The 15,544-nt window shown below is 40.7% G+C and overlaps 1 protein-coding gene across 1 annotated transcript in view; it reads right to left on the bottom strand.

Annotated features, from left to right (window-relative positions):
- Positions 1-291: 291 nt before the first annotated feature.
- OCIAD2 (OCIA domain containing 2) overlaps positions 292-15,544 on the bottom strand; it is a 29,622-nt gene continuing 14,369 nt past the window's right edge. Inside the window, exons 2-7 of the mRNA XM_073608462.1 lie at positions 14,452-14,533; positions 13,510-13,563; positions 7,987-8,034; positions 3,406-3,562; positions 2,094-2,211; positions 292-384 (exon numbers count right to left, since the gene is read on the bottom strand). Coding sequence (XP_073464563.1) covers positions 2,100-2,211; positions 3,406-3,562; positions 7,987-8,034; positions 13,510-13,563; positions 14,452-14,533 — 453 coding nt within the window. The 3' untranslated portion in view covers positions 292-384; positions 2,094-2,099. The remainder of the gene's footprint in view (positions 385-2,093; positions 2,212-3,405; positions 3,563-7,986; positions 8,035-13,509; positions 13,564-14,451; positions 14,534-15,544) is intronic.

Raw genomic sequence — 15,544 nt, 5'->3', positions numbered from 1 at the left:
ATCAAACATTTAATAGTTGTTTATAGGCATAAGCACCAGACTACTACTAAAAACCAGAGGGAACAGTTACTGTGACCGTGCGCTGAGCCGAATTATTACTTGGGCAATGCTGATATATGAAGCACACTGGTGATATTTTTCTGTTGCATATTGAATTTTAACCACTAGGTGGTGTAAGTGCATGGCGAATGTCAGTGGATGTGGAAGATATTGGTAAGGATAGTAGCTGGTTAGTGCACACTTCACCATTTAGATGCTGTTCCTTTAAAGAGAGAAGAACATAAAAAGTCATTAATTTTTTTAATGTATTTTATTACAAATACCAAAATATAAAGAGGGTACACTAAATGCTTGTGTGTCGCTGTATCCATGTGGTGATCAAATCTAGGAAAACAGAAGAAAAAAAAATATTTAATTTGCGAGAAACTGTGCAAAAGAACGGCCTTTCTGATCTAAGAACATATTTTATTGCCTATAACATATAGTTAGTTCCAAACTGGGCTCCTGGGGTTGTTTTTTGGCTACACAGACTACCCAATACAGAATACATTTTTGGAATAATGACAAAACAGTCTCAGAGACCAGCATGATTTATATAGACTGTTCACTGAATGTAGAGTGACAAACCTGAAAATCAAGGAAAGCTATTTTTTTTTTTTAATTATTATTATTTTATTTAAAAAGTAAACATATCATGAAAGAGCTACCATTGATGTGCTACTTTTGAAAATGCTTAGTTGTCTGGCGTTGTCCACTGGCTATCATACTTTGAGACATTGCCCTGAGACAATTACACCGATCATAAAAGTCAGACGAAAGTCTCATGAAGCAACCCAATCAAAGGAAGAGGGTCACATGACAACCAGGCAGTTGGAATTTTTATAATTATAGGTCAGCAAATGGCAGCCACAATTTCTTTTACAATTTGTTTGTTAGGGTGTGCATGTCTGTGCTTGGACTGTAAAATCTAACTTTTCTTATCCGTTTATTTTACCTAAAACACATGTAAAAGCCATGCTGCCTATCTGAATTACTGAAGTAGGAGAAAAGGCGCAGTACACACTGTGTCCAGCAGGGGTCAGCATAGCATAATGCTTTTTCTGTAGGTATTTGGAAACCCGTGTTTATATTTTGCTTGAATGGAGGAGAAGATTCGGACGCCGCACACCGGATGTAGTCAAAAAATTTTCACTTTATTGAAAAAATGGGATCATCAAAATAACAATACTGTCATGCAGAAAGTACAGATAAGCTGACGCGTTTCGCACTCAGGACTGAGTGCTTACTCATAGTCAGTGTCAGCCTGAGCGGTGGAAATATTTTCTTTATATTTTGCTTATGTAGGGTTCCATTTGCCATTATAGAAGATATTTACACACATGGCGGATATGAGCCCATACTAGGCAAGATTTGAGCAGTGAATAATGAAATTCCACTACTGATCAATATCCATTCATCGTACTGTACTGCAGGGATAGAATTATGGGCTTCTATTTCTATCACTACCATCTGTCGCAGCCATCCTACATCCTACACTGATCTAAGCACTGTCGCCAAAACGAATTTTAAAATCTTGCTTGATCTTGAAACTGGCTTCCTAAAAGTAATTTGTCATCAGAGAAACTTGAAGCTGCCATTGCTAGCCTCTCGTTTTAAAAATTCTAGTTGCCTGGCTCCAGTGCTGACCCTCCTGTTTAATACTTTAATGCGTATGTAAAGCCAAAACTTATTTGGATGGAGTGTAGAAGGGTTAGAATCCATCAGGTTTTTATTTGTCCCTGCTAGCGAGATTTATCCTTTGTATGTTTCTCGTGTTGACCATTGTCTCCAGTAAAGAAATTGTCACTGGAACAGGAGGTGAGGGAAAATCTTTCAATGGGGACACCTGTTCCAGTTACAGCTGTCCAATAGGGTATATCCTTTTGCTTTTAAGAGATCTCATGGACATGAATTGAAGGGAAATCTCCAACAGTACAGAGACGAAAAAAAAAAAAAAAAAAAAAAACATTTCATCATCTCCCCTAGTGGGTCATGTGCATGTATGTAGAGGACAGGAGAGCTTTTAGCTGTCACGTCATTAGCAGTAAGCTTACATGAGTTCAGGAGGTAGAAGAGGTGGGCTGTGTAGGCTGTTCTTTGTCCTTTGAGCAATTCTTCTTACATCCCTCAGTGCATTTCTTCTTGCATTCATCACAGTGGTGGTGACAGTGCCTGGTGAAAAGAAAGGTCACAGTATACAGGAATAAAGTTTTGATCTTTTTTGTTTTCCCTTTTCCCTTTTCCAGTGTGCATGTGCAGTAGAACCCTATAGATTTCTATGGGGCTGGGAGATAGATCAGGCTCTTGGCCCCATACAAGTCTATGAGGCTGCTCGTGTTCAGTGAGATATCCAGAGGTTGTTTTTGGGAAATAGATGTACGATTGCTGCAGAGGTTGAAGGGGTGGGGTGTCAGCCTGTCAGTGCTCAGACCATACGCCACACACTGCATCAAATTAGTCTGCATGGCTGTCATCCCAGAAGGAAGCCTCTTCTAAAGATGATGCACAAGAAAGCTTGCAAACAGTTTGCTGAAGACAAGCAGACTAAGGACATGGATTACTGGAACCATGTCTTGTTGTCCACTGAGACCAAGATAAACTTATTTGGTTCAGATGGTGTCAAGCATGTGTGGCGGCAACCAGCTGAGGAGTACAAAGACAAGTGTGTCTTGCCTACAGTCAAGCATGGTGGTGGGAGTGTCATGATCTGGGGCTGCATGAGTACTGCCAGCACTGGGGAGCTACAGTTCATTGAGGGAACCATGAATACCAACATGTACTGTGACATACTGAAGCAGAGCAGGATCCCCTACCTACTGCAGGGCAGTAGTCCAACATAATGACTCCAAGATGACCATTGCCTTGCTAAAGGAGCTGAGGGTAAAGGTGATGGACTGGCCAAGCATGTCTCCAGACCTAAACCCTATTGAACATCTGTGGGGCATCCTCAAAACGGAAGCTGGAGGAGCTCAAGGTCTCCAACATCCACCAGATCCGTGATGTTGTCATGGAGGAGTGGAAGAGTGCCCAAGAGGGTTAGGGCAGTGCTGGAAAATAATGGTGGCCACACAAAATATTGGCACTTTGGGCCCAATTTGGACATTTTCATTTAGGGGTGTACTCACTTTTGTTGCCAGTGGTTTAGAGATTAATGGCTGTGTGAGTTATTTTGAGGGGACAGCAAATTTACACCGTTAAACAAGTTGTACACTCACTACTTTACATTAGTAGCAAAAGGGCATTTCTTCAGTGTTGTCACATGAAAAGAAATAATAAAATATTTACAAAAATGTGAGGAGTGTACTCTTTTGTGAGATACTGTAGCTTAAATTGTTTGACCATAGGAGATAAAATTATGCCACCTACTTTTGATGTTTTCCAAAAAATCCTGGACCGAATCCACAACCAATGCCAGGAACAAAACCAGCTTGAAACATTTTATCCATACCGGTGTTTTGAAACTTTTTCTGGCAAGCTCCCATGTATGAAATCTTTCCGACAGCAAAACCCAGGACACCCGCCACTGTACATAAGGGTGACAATTCATTGTATTACCATTGAGTGCTCTATAAAATGTGCTTTAAAACATGGGACTGCACGTGCCCACACAGAAGGTGAACTAGACATTACACTAGAACAGTGATGGCGAACCTTGGCACCCCAGATGTTTTGGAACTACATTTCCCATGATGCTCAACTACACTGCAGAGTGCATGAGCATCATGGGAAATGTAGTTCCAAAACATCTGGGGTGCCAAGGTTCGCCATCACTGCACTAGAATGTCAGCAGGTAAGATCTTTAACAGATTTGGTCATAACACAGGAGACATACAGTGTATAAGTCCAGCTCCCAAATCGACAACAAATGTGGTCAACAAACAACAGCCTCTACCATCTTAGGTCATCTAAACTGATATTGGATGATCATTAAAAATATTTTGGAATATTGTGCACTTATCTGAGAATTAGATCTAAAGCGGAACCCCAAGTACATAACAAAATCATTGCAATTGGCATTTTCTATTAAAAGCTAGTTTAGTACAACAAAAAAAAAAACTTTAAGGGCAAGTTCCCATCAGATGCAGTTCCGTGCGCTTTTTTTCTGCACAAAATGCATGCACAGCTTTTTCCATGTATTCCAATGGCTCTAGTTCACACCATGCAGTCAGTTTCTGCACTGGAAACTGACTGCATGCTGTGAACTAGAGCTATTGGATGTGCACTGTGCATGCATTTTGTGCAGAAAAAAAAAAAAGTGCACGGAACTGCATCTGGTGTGAACTGGCCCCAAGGAAGTATAAGTTGCCAAGGTAGTGTTGCCAAACACTGCTCCTGAGGAAATCTGGTTGTAATGAAACATGCTGAGCACTTGTCATACTGGTGCTCAGCACAATTTCATAAGAGTTTGCTTTTATTAAATTTATATTTAAAAATAAATAAGTAAATAAAAAAAATTTAGATTTATATTGCTCACACCAATTGTTTTGTGAATGATGGTATGGGCACTACTAAGAACCCAGTAAACTTTATTGGACTATAGTGGAGGAAAAGCTGAATAATCTCGGAGATCAACTCCCTATCTGTGAGGGATACATTGGGTGGAGTGGAGATCGTGAAAGGGAGAAATTGAACAGTTGAGTCCTGAGAAAAAGAAAAGGCGTTTGGGGAGTGAATAGACATTCATTTGAGTCTGACTCATCCTTGAGGTGAGCAGATTAAATAGCTGGTGGTGGTTTCCACAAGCAATAAGAATTATTGAGAAGTACGGTAATATGATAATAACACTGGAGCACTACTATCAAGATTGATATTGATTTATGGGGCATTATGAATTTTTTCTGAATTTGAATTTTATTGTATGTATACATAGCACTGAATTATCACTATCTATCTATCTAAAAAATCCAAAAACAAGGGATTGCGGCACAAACCGTATTTATTTTGAAATCTTCAAAAGGACATCACCACGACATCCATAATAAACGTTTTCGGGCTATTGTAGATAACGCCCTTCATCAGAAGATCATTATCTACAATAGCCCGAAAACGTTTATTATGTATGCCTGATTTTATGGATGTCATGGTGATGTCCTTTTGAAGATTTCAAAATAAATACGGTTGTGCAGCAATCCCTTATACACACACACACAGGCTTTTTTTCAGCGGGAACGCAGTTCTGGCACCTCCAGCACTGAATGTATTCTATGGCAAGGTGTGCTGGAGGGTCAATTGATGCTGACTGCTGGGGGATCTATTGTCACTGGGGATCTATTTTTTTTGTGGGGGTCTATTGTTGCTGGGGTGGTATTTTGTTGTGGGGGGGTCAATTGTTGCTGGGAGGAGGTCTGTCTTTGTGTGTGGGGGGATCTATTGTTGCTGTGATGGGGTCTGTTGCTGTTTGGGTGGGGTCTATCAAATTCCATACAATTTAGTAGCACAAAATGATGCTTGGTTCTGTACTCTCTAAAAGGGGTGGTACTTGGAGGTGGGTAGGGGATGGAGCCAAGAGACAGTGGTCGGAGGTGGATAGGGGGCAGAGACGAAGGGTGACTCATAAGGGGGGAGTTCCTGCGCCTATTCTCTGAGAAAAAAAGCCATGTATGTATGTATGTATGTATGTATGTATGTGTATATATATATATATATATATATATATATATATAGTGATGGCAGAAAGTATTCAGACCCCCTTAAATTTTTCACTCTTTGTTATATTGCAGCCATTTGCTAAAATCATTTAAGTTCATTTTTTTCCTCATTAATGTACACACAGCACCCCATCTTGACAGAAAAACACAGAATTGTTGACATTTTTGCATATGTATTAAAAAATAAAAACTGAAATATCACATGGTCCTAAGTATTCAGACCCTTTGCTGTGACACTCATATATTTAACTCAGGTGCTGTCCATTTCTTCTGATCATCCTTGAGATGGTTCTACACCTTCATTTGAGTCCAGCTGTGTTTGATTTTACTGATTGTAGTTGATTAGGAAAGCCACACACCTGTCTATATAAGACCTTACAGCACACAGTGCATGTCAGAGCAAATGAGAATCATGGAGGTCAAAGGAACTGCCTGAAGAGCTCAGAGACAGAATTGTGGCAAGGCACAGATCTGGCCAAGGTTACAAAATAAATTCTGCTGCACTTAAGGTTTCTAAGAGCACAGTGGCCTCCATAATACTTAAATGGAAGACGTTTGGGACGACCAGAACCCTTCCTAGAGCTGGCCGTCCGGCCAAACTGAGCTATCGGGGGAGAAGAACCTTGGTGAGAGAGAGGTAAAGAAGAACCCAAAGATCACTGTGGCTGAGCTCCAGAGATGCAGTCGAGAGATGGGAGAAAGTCAACCATCACTGCAGCCGTCCATCAGTCGGGGCTCTATGGCAGAGTGGCCCATCGGAAGCCTTTCCTCAGTGCAAGACACATGAAAGCCCGCATGGAGTTTGCTAAAAAAAAAAAAAAAAAAAAAAAAAACCTGACGGACTCCAAGATGGTGAGAAATAAGATTCTCTGGTCTGATGAGACCAAGATAGAACTTTTTGGCATTAATTCTAAGCGGTATGTGTGGAGAAAACCAGGCACTATTCTTCACCTGTCCAATACAGTCCCAACAGTGAAGCATGGTGGTAGCAGCATCATGCTGTGGGGGTATTTTTCAGCTGCAGGGACAGGACGACTGGTTGCAATCGAGGGAAAGATGAATGCGGCCAAGTACAGGGATATCCTGGACGAAAACCTTCTCCAGAGTGCTCAGGACCTCAGACTGGGCTGAAGGTTTACCTTCCAACAACAACTCCATGACTGTTCTTGAATGGCCCAGCCAGAGCCCTGACTTAAACCCAATTGAGCATCTCTGGAGAGACCTAAAAATGGCTGTCCACCAACGTTTACCATCCAACCTGACAGAACTGGAAAGGATCTGCAAGGAGGAATGGCAGAAGATCCCCAAATCCAGGTGCGAAAAACTTGTTGCATCTTTCCCAAAAACACTCATGGTTGCATTAGATCAAAAGGGTGCTTCTACTAAATACTGAGCAAAGGATCTGAATACTTAGGACCATGTGATATTTCAGTTTTTATTTTTTTTAATAAATCTGCAAAAGTGTCAACAATTCTGTGTTTTTCTGTCAATGTGGGGTGCTGTGTGTACATTAATGAGGAAAAAAAAATGAACTTAAATGAATTTAGCAAATGGCTGCAATATAACAAAGAGTGAGAAATTTAAGGGGGTCTGAATACTTACCATCCCCACTATATGTTTTTTTTTTTTTTCACTGTGGATTATACAAGGACTACATGAGGACACATTTATAGGATTCATAACGGAGCCATCATTGCTTATAAACTCACAAGTACTTTTTAATACTTCCCTTTTTTTCTTTTTTTTTTTTTTGATAACCCAGTTTAGTAGCTAATTTTGCTTGAATTTGGATTATAGATAAGGGGTTTTTTTTAGTGCAGAGGTTTACTCTAACTACACTAGAATAAGAGAGGGGGAATCTCTTGAAAGGGACACTTTTTCAATGACATCTGTCAAAGGTGGGGTCTGCTGTTTGGGAAAGTTTCTTTTCACTTCCAGTGGTGCCTTCCTGGGGTAGGAAGCTGAAAGAAATCTCAGAGACAGCAATAGGAATTTAACAGAGATTCTAACCCTTTCACACTCTATCCAAAACTAAAAGAAACATTTTGTCTAAAGTGCAAAACAATAAATAGAAAAGTATCACAGACAGTACTCAATTGTCTAAAGTTCGAATTTTAAATGATCAATAATTACCGTTCCTTGCTCATTAATGATCCTATAATATAGAAAAATCCACCACTCCAGATTATGAGCAGTATTCAAAATAGATATTTTGACATAAGAAATAAGGGCATATTGAAAGCAGATCTAGCTACTGGAAAACGTAGAAATTGAAATCTGCATGTAATTGTATACTTACAAGCAACTTTTGGCAAGGATCCAAACCTTTTGTTTGCCGACAGATACCCTGTAAAAAATAAACAAACAAACACCACACAAGACAAAATGAGCTACTTTTCATTACGGAATCCAGACATTAAAGCCAGAAATCACTTTGTAAGTGCTTACATTTTTTTGTAAATATTTTATTATATCTTTTCATGTGACAACACTGAAGAAATGACACTTTGCTACAAATGTAAAGTAGTGAGTGTACAGCTTGTATAACAGTGTAAATTTGCTGTCCCCTCATAATAACTCAACATAGCCATTAATGTCTAAACGGCTGGCAACAAAAGTGAGTACACCCCTAAGTGAAAATGTCCAAAATGGGCCCAAAGTGTCAATATTGTGTGACCACCATTATTTTCCAGCACTGCCTTAACCCTCTTGGGCATGGAGTTCACTAGAGCAGTGTTTCTCAACTCCAGTCCTCAAGGCGCACCAACAGGTCATGTTTTCAGGATTTCCTTCAGAAGAAAAGGCTGTGGTAATTACTAAGGCAGTGAAACTGATCAAATCACCTGTGCAAAATAGTGGAAATCCTGGAAACATGACCTGTTGGTGCGCCTTGAGGACTGGAGTTGAGAAACACTGCACTAGAGCTTCACAGGTTGCCACTGGAGTCCTCTTCCCCTCCTCCATGACAACATCACAGAGCTGGTGGATGTTAGAGACCTTGCACTCCTCCACCTTCTGTTTGAGGATGCCCCACAGATGCTCAATAGGGATTAGGTCTGGAGACATGCTTGGCCAGTTCTTCACCTTTACCCATGCTTGACTGTAGGCAAGACACACCTGTCTTTGTACTCACCTGGTTGCCGCTACACACACTTAACACCATCTGAACCAAATATCTTGGTCTCATCAGACCACAGGACATGGTTTCCGGTAATCTATGTCCTAATGCCACGTACACACGAGCGGACTTTATGGCAGACTTTGCCCGGCGGACAGGATTTCGTCGGACAATTTGATCATGTGTTGGCTCCAGCGGACTTTGTTTGCTCAAAAGTTGGACGGACTTAGATTTGAAACATGTTTTAAATCTATCCGACGGACTCGAGTCCGGTCGAAAAGTCCGCTCGTCTGTATGCTAGTTGGACGGACAAAAAGCCATGCTAGGGCAGCTATTGGCTACTGGCTATGAACTTCCTTGTTTTAGTCCGGTCGTACGTCATCAGGTACGAATTCGACGGACTTTGGTGGATTGTGTGTAGGCAAGTCCGTTCATTCAGAAAGTCCACCGTAAAGTACATCGAAAAGTCCGCCGGGCAAAGTCTGCCGTAAAGTCCGCTTGTGTGTACGCGGCATTAGTCTGCTTGTCTTCAGCAAACCATTTGCAGGCTTTCTTGTGTATCATCTTTAGAAGAGGCTTCTTTCTGGGAGGACAGCAATGCAGACCAATTTGATGCAGTGTATGGTCTGATAGGCTGACCCCCCACCGCTTCAACCTCTGCAGCAATGCTGGCAGCACTCATGTGTCCATTTCCCAAATACAACCTCTGGATATGATGCTGAGCATGTGCACTCAACTTCTTTGGTCAAACATGGTAAGGTCTGTTCTGAGTGGAACCTGTCCTGTTAAACTGCTGTATGGTCTTGGCCACCATGTTGCAGCTCAGCTTCAAGGTCTTGCCAATCTTCTACTAGCCTAGGCCATCTTTATGAGAGAGTGAGAGCAATAACTCCAAATTTAACACACCTGCTCCCCATTCACACCCGAGACCTTATAAAACTAACGAGCCACATGACACTGGGTAGGGAAAATGGCTAATTGGGCCCAATTTGGACATTTTCACTTAGGGGTGTACTCACTTTTGTTGCCAGCTGTGTAGACATTAATGGCTGTGTTGAGTTATTATGAGGGGGACAGCAAATTTACACTGTTATACAAGCTGTACACTCACTACTTTACATTGTAGCAAAGTAATTTCTTCATTGTTGTCACATGAAAAGATATAATAAAATATTTACAAAAATGTGAGGCTGTACTCACTTGAGAGATACTGTAAAAAAAAAAAAAATAAATTTTTCTTCACAAATTTAGGCCAATATGTATTCTGCTACATATTTTTGATAAAGAAAATTACAATAAACATATATTGATTGGTTTGCACAAATGTTATAGCATCTACAAACTATGGGATATATACTGGAATTTAAATTTTTTTATACTAGTAATGGCGGGGATAAGTGACTTATAGCAGGACTGTGATATTGCGGTGGACAATTGGACACTGACACTTTGACAGTTTGTTGAAACCAGTGACACGAATACAGAGATCAGTGCTAAAAATATGCACGGTCACTGTACTAATGACACTGGCAGGAAAATGGTTAAACGTCTAGGGCAAACAAAGGTTTAACTGTGTACTTAGCTAGTGTTTTTTAGTGTACTGTACAGTGCCTTGAAAAAAAGTATTCATACTCCTTGAAATTTTCCACATTTTGTCATGTTACAGCCAAAAACCTAAATGTATTTTATTGGGATTTTATGTGATAGACCAACACAAAGTGGCACATAATTGTGAAGTGGAAGAGAAATGATAAATGCTTTTCAACATTTTTTACAAATAAATATCTGAAAAGTGTGGCGTACATTTGTATTGTAATTTGTAGAACCACCTTTCGCTGCAATTACAGCTGCAAGTCTTTTTGGGGATGTCTCTACCAGCTTTGCACATCTAGAGAGTGACATTTTTGCCCATTCTTCTTTGCAAAATAGCTCAAGCTCTGTCAGATTGCATGGAGAATGTCTGAACAGCAATTTTCAAATCTTGCCACAGATTCTCAATTGGATTTAGGTCTGGACTTTGACTGGGCCATTCTAACATATGAATATCCTTTGATCTAAACCACTCCATTGTAGCTCTGGCTGTATGTTTAGGGTCATTGTCCTGCTGGAAGGTGAACTCTCCAGCCTTTTGCACGCTCCAACAGATTTTCTTCTAAGATTGCCCTGTATTTGGCTCCATCCCTTCTTCCCATGAACTCTGATCAGCTTCCCTATCCCTACTGAAGAAAAGCATCCTCACAACATGATGCTGGTGTTGAAACTATCTTTCATAGTTGGGATGGTGTGTTCAGGGTGATGTGCAGTGTTAGTTTTCAGCCACACATAGCGTTTTGCTTTTAGGTCAAAAAGCTCAATTTTGGTCTCATCTGATCAGAGCACCTTCTTCCACGTGTTTGCTGTGTCCCCCACATGGCTTCTCACAAACTGAACGTCTTATGGCTATCTTTCAACAAAGCCAATTTTTCTTGCCACTCTTTCATAAAAGCCAGATTTGTGGCGTGCACAATAGTTGTCCTGTGGACAGATTCTCCCACTTGAGCTGTGGATCACTGCAGCTCCTCCAGAGTTACCATGGGCCTCTTGGCTGCTTCATGGTCTCCTTGCCCAGCCTGTCAGTTTAGGTAGACAGCCATATCTAGGTAGGATTGCAGTTGCGCCATACTCTTTCCATTTTCAGATGAAGGATTGAACAGTGCTCCGTGAGATGCTCAAAGCTTGGGATATATGTTTAATTTAACCCCGCTTTAAAAACTTCTCCAGAACTTTATCCCTGACCTATCTGGGGTGTTCCTTGGCCTTCATGATGCTGTTTGTTCACCAACAAACCTCTGAGGGCTTCACAGAACAGCTGTATTTATACAGAGATTAAATTACACACAGGTGGACTCTATTACTAATTAGATGACTCCAGAAGGCAATTGGTTCTACTAGATTTTAGTTAGGGGTATCAGAGTAAAGGGGGCTGAATACAAATGCACGCCACACTTTTCACATTTGTAAAAAAAATTGGAAAACCATTTATCATTTTCTTTCAACTTTGTGTTTGTCTATCACATAAAATACATTTATGTTTTTGGTTGCAACAAGACAAAATGTGGAAAATTTTCAAAGAGGTATGAAAACCCCTTCTGCCTTTACAACCACTTTATCTTATTGTATTCTATGCATTAAAGTGGTTGTATACGCTTATTTTCAATTTTTTACCTACAGGTAAGCCTATAATAAGGCTTACCTCTAGGTAAAATGAATATCTCCTAAACCTGTACGGTTTAGGAGATAATCACTTTGCATACAGCCTCTGATGTCAGCGGCGCATGCGCTGTGAATGCCCGGCAGATACTGCCGGACCTTGCCGGGAAGAAGACTCCTGCGCACATGCGCGGGACTGAAGTAATAGCGGCTCCAGCCACTCACAGCGCCGGAGCCGCAAACCCGGAAAAAACGCAGATGGCAAAATGTCAGCTCCCTCTGCGTGGACCGGGCTGCGATACGGGGACCGCGTTCTAAGATAAGCATTTCATAATGAGCTCTAGTGCATACTAGCTCATTATGCCTTTGCAGGGGTTTTTATTTATTTATTTTTTGTGACATGTGTGGGTATACAACTGCTTTAAGATAAAAAGACTTCCGTGTGCAGCAACCCCCCTCCCCCATACTTACCTGAGCCCATCTAGATCCAGCGATGTTGTAGGAATGTCTCGGCTGCCCAGGACTCCCCTCATTGGCTGGGGCAGCAAGCCCTCCAGGCTGGACTGAACCTCTACAGGAAAAGACCCCCCAATTCAGTGTGCTCAGAGGATATATCTCCCAGCAGCCTTCAGGGCCCTGCTACCTGGGACTGGCCGGGGCTGAATAATATTAATGCTGCCATCTGCAAAGCTCCATATGTGTAATCCAGAATGTTCTACTCATTTCTGGAAAGCAGAGGGAGCCATCAGTCTGGCAGCAGCTGAGAACACTGAACAGACCTAACAAATTAATTGCAGCCACACTGGATATGGTGAGGCAAGCTAAATTTACCTCCGCACAAGTAGGATTTCTCATGCGATTTGACAGTTCAAAAATTGCATGACAAGTCGCAGCCCATTGCTAGCAATGGAACCAAAGAGGTGCAACTCAAGTCGCAGAGACTTTGAAAAAGGTTCCTCCACTACATTCCTGCGATTTCATTGCATTAACTTGTTAAATGAAATTGCAAGCCGCAGTGAAATCACGTTGATCTGTGGTTTTGAAATTGTGCTGAAGTAGAGCGATTTCAAAGCCGAACTGGTGTGAACCAGGCCTAACTAAAACACACGCAGCTTCACTGAACACAGTGAACCAGCACTAAATCTAACTAATCCTAGCACCTATCTAGGAAGGTGCTACAAACAGCATAGCATGTAGTCCTATTTTCATTCATTCTTTGCCTCATTCATGCTCTTTTCGCTGGGTGAACGGCTATCCAAATTCTTTATAAATCAACCCCCAAGAGAATACTTCACCCCCTCCTTCTCATCACTATAACATAAGGGGGATATGTTCTGTGGTCTGGCATGGCTGATAACACAGAGATAAAACATCGAGAAGAATGTACGGATTTATTAATTCTTTGATTTTGGCCAAAAATATACTTATGAGTGATAGATACCGCCTGTTAGTCAATGTGTGCTTGACACCCCTCCAAATACAATGACGACGTTTTATTGCACATGATTTACTGACCTTTGTAAACGAGGCCCTGAGTGGCAAGCATGCTACCAAGAGACAGAGGCAGAGCTGTTAAGAAAAAGGAGGGATCTATGAGAATTAAATAGCCACAGGAATGTAATATAAAACAATGAAATGTAATTTGCACAATCATGCACTCACCAGTATGGAGTACACTCTACAGCTCACCTGACCCCTACCAGTTGGTCTGACAATCGTTAGGTTTTACCCCCATAAAATAATCCCCCACAAGTAATTAAATTAGAACTAAATAGCAAAAAATAAATAAAAAAAATTCCCCCCCATTTTGGATGGTGTAAGGGAGGGCTATACCCCCCCCCCCCCTTCAGCTTTATTTTGCCATCTGTGTCTCACTTAAGCTGGCTATACATTATACAATTTTCTTGTACAAGTTTCCTTTAGATTTACCAAAACCATATAATATGAGGTCAAATCTAAAACACATTCAATTTTTATGCAGTCAAACAGGCTCTTGCACTACATAGTTAAAAGAATCTAAAGAATATGTAATACAAGAATTGTATAGTATATGGCCAGCTTGAGGAGATTTTTCTTCACTCCCATCAGCAAAATAGGAAGTAAGAGGGAATCCCTCCAAAGCGAGTTGCCACCAATGGAAGATTTCCCATATATTTCTGTTCTGATAACAACCTAAAATTTAGGATTCTCTTTCACTTTTAGTAATTACGGTTAACAAGAAAAAGAGAGGGGGTGAATCCCCCTAACAGGGACACAGAGAGCCATAAAAACCTCAAAAAAAAAGAAAAAAAAAAAAAAAAAAGAAGAGAAAAAAAAAAAAAAGGGAAGAGTTTTGCCTTTAGTTACACTTTAACTGTCAGTAACTGGAATATTACCCCTGGCTGATCTGACCATTAAGTTTGTTGCTGAACTTGTCAACTATGCATTAAAACATACTAGATCACGTGTGTGAATTACCTCTGTACCAAAAGCTTTCCTCTTTGCATTCCTTCATGATTTTTTTAATTTCATGCCTTTGTTCAGGTGTAAAAGGACACTTCTGTGCAGGAAAAAAAAAAAAAAAAAAAAAAACATCCAATTAATACACAATGAATTCATAGTATGTAATCATAGTACATTGTGCTATTCTTTGCAATACTGGCATATGCTATAAACACATCATCTCCCCGAGTATGTAAAGGATAACAATCTTTGGCACAATGTTGCACCCATCTTTAGGGTGTAACATGATGCAAATGAGGCCCCACCACCCCTCAGGGGTTCTTCTACCCCACAGCCACTTTTTAAACCCGTGTGGCTGAGCTGGGCCTGTGAACTAGTAAACTACAACCTTATTCCTAGACCATCGACACTTCCACTGAAATCTCGTACCTCGGTATGGACAGAGAGCTGGAGGAAGAATCTGCAGGAGTCGGGCATTGGACCCACAATTCACTGCAATGCTTTGCAGGCTCCCATGAAAAAATAAATAATAATAATAATTTTTCCCTGCAAAATACGTTGCTTTATTTTTTAAGGATGGACTTTAACCTTGTTCCACCTCCTATGCTTCTGTGTAAAAATTACATTTTGGAAGACACATTTTCCTAATGACTGAATCCAAAACACACTTTATCACACTGTATAATCCACAGAGCTAGTACAGATAGTATAAATGGTATGTTGTATTGTTAGAAGGCAGTGTTCCTTTGTGATGAGGCAGATCATAGGAGATCCAAGCCTATATACCAGTGATGGCGAACCTTGGCACCCCAGATGTTTTGGAACTACATTTTCCATGATGCTTAACTACACTGCAGAGTGCATGAGTATCATGGGAAATGTAGTTCTAAAACATCTGGGGTGCCAAGGTTCGCCATCACTGATTTTATATATTATATATATATATATATATATATATATATAATCTCATTAGGCTCGGATGCATCTTGCTGCATGTTAGATGGCTGCTTGTAGCAGAAGATATCACTTAAAGAGGATCTTCACTGCATCTTCTGAGCACCACAAACCAATAAACACGATTTAAGTCATTTTTAATGTTCAAAGCAAA

This window comes from Aquarana catesbeiana, linkage group LG01 (genome assembly GCF_042186555.1).
Source record: "Aquarana catesbeiana isolate 2022-GZ linkage group LG01, ASM4218655v1, whole genome shotgun sequence".
Classification (NCBI taxonomy): domain Eukaryota; kingdom Metazoa; phylum Chordata; class Amphibia; order Anura; family Ranidae; genus Aquarana; species Aquarana catesbeiana.
This window is presented reverse-complemented; position numbering and strand designations above follow the sequence as displayed.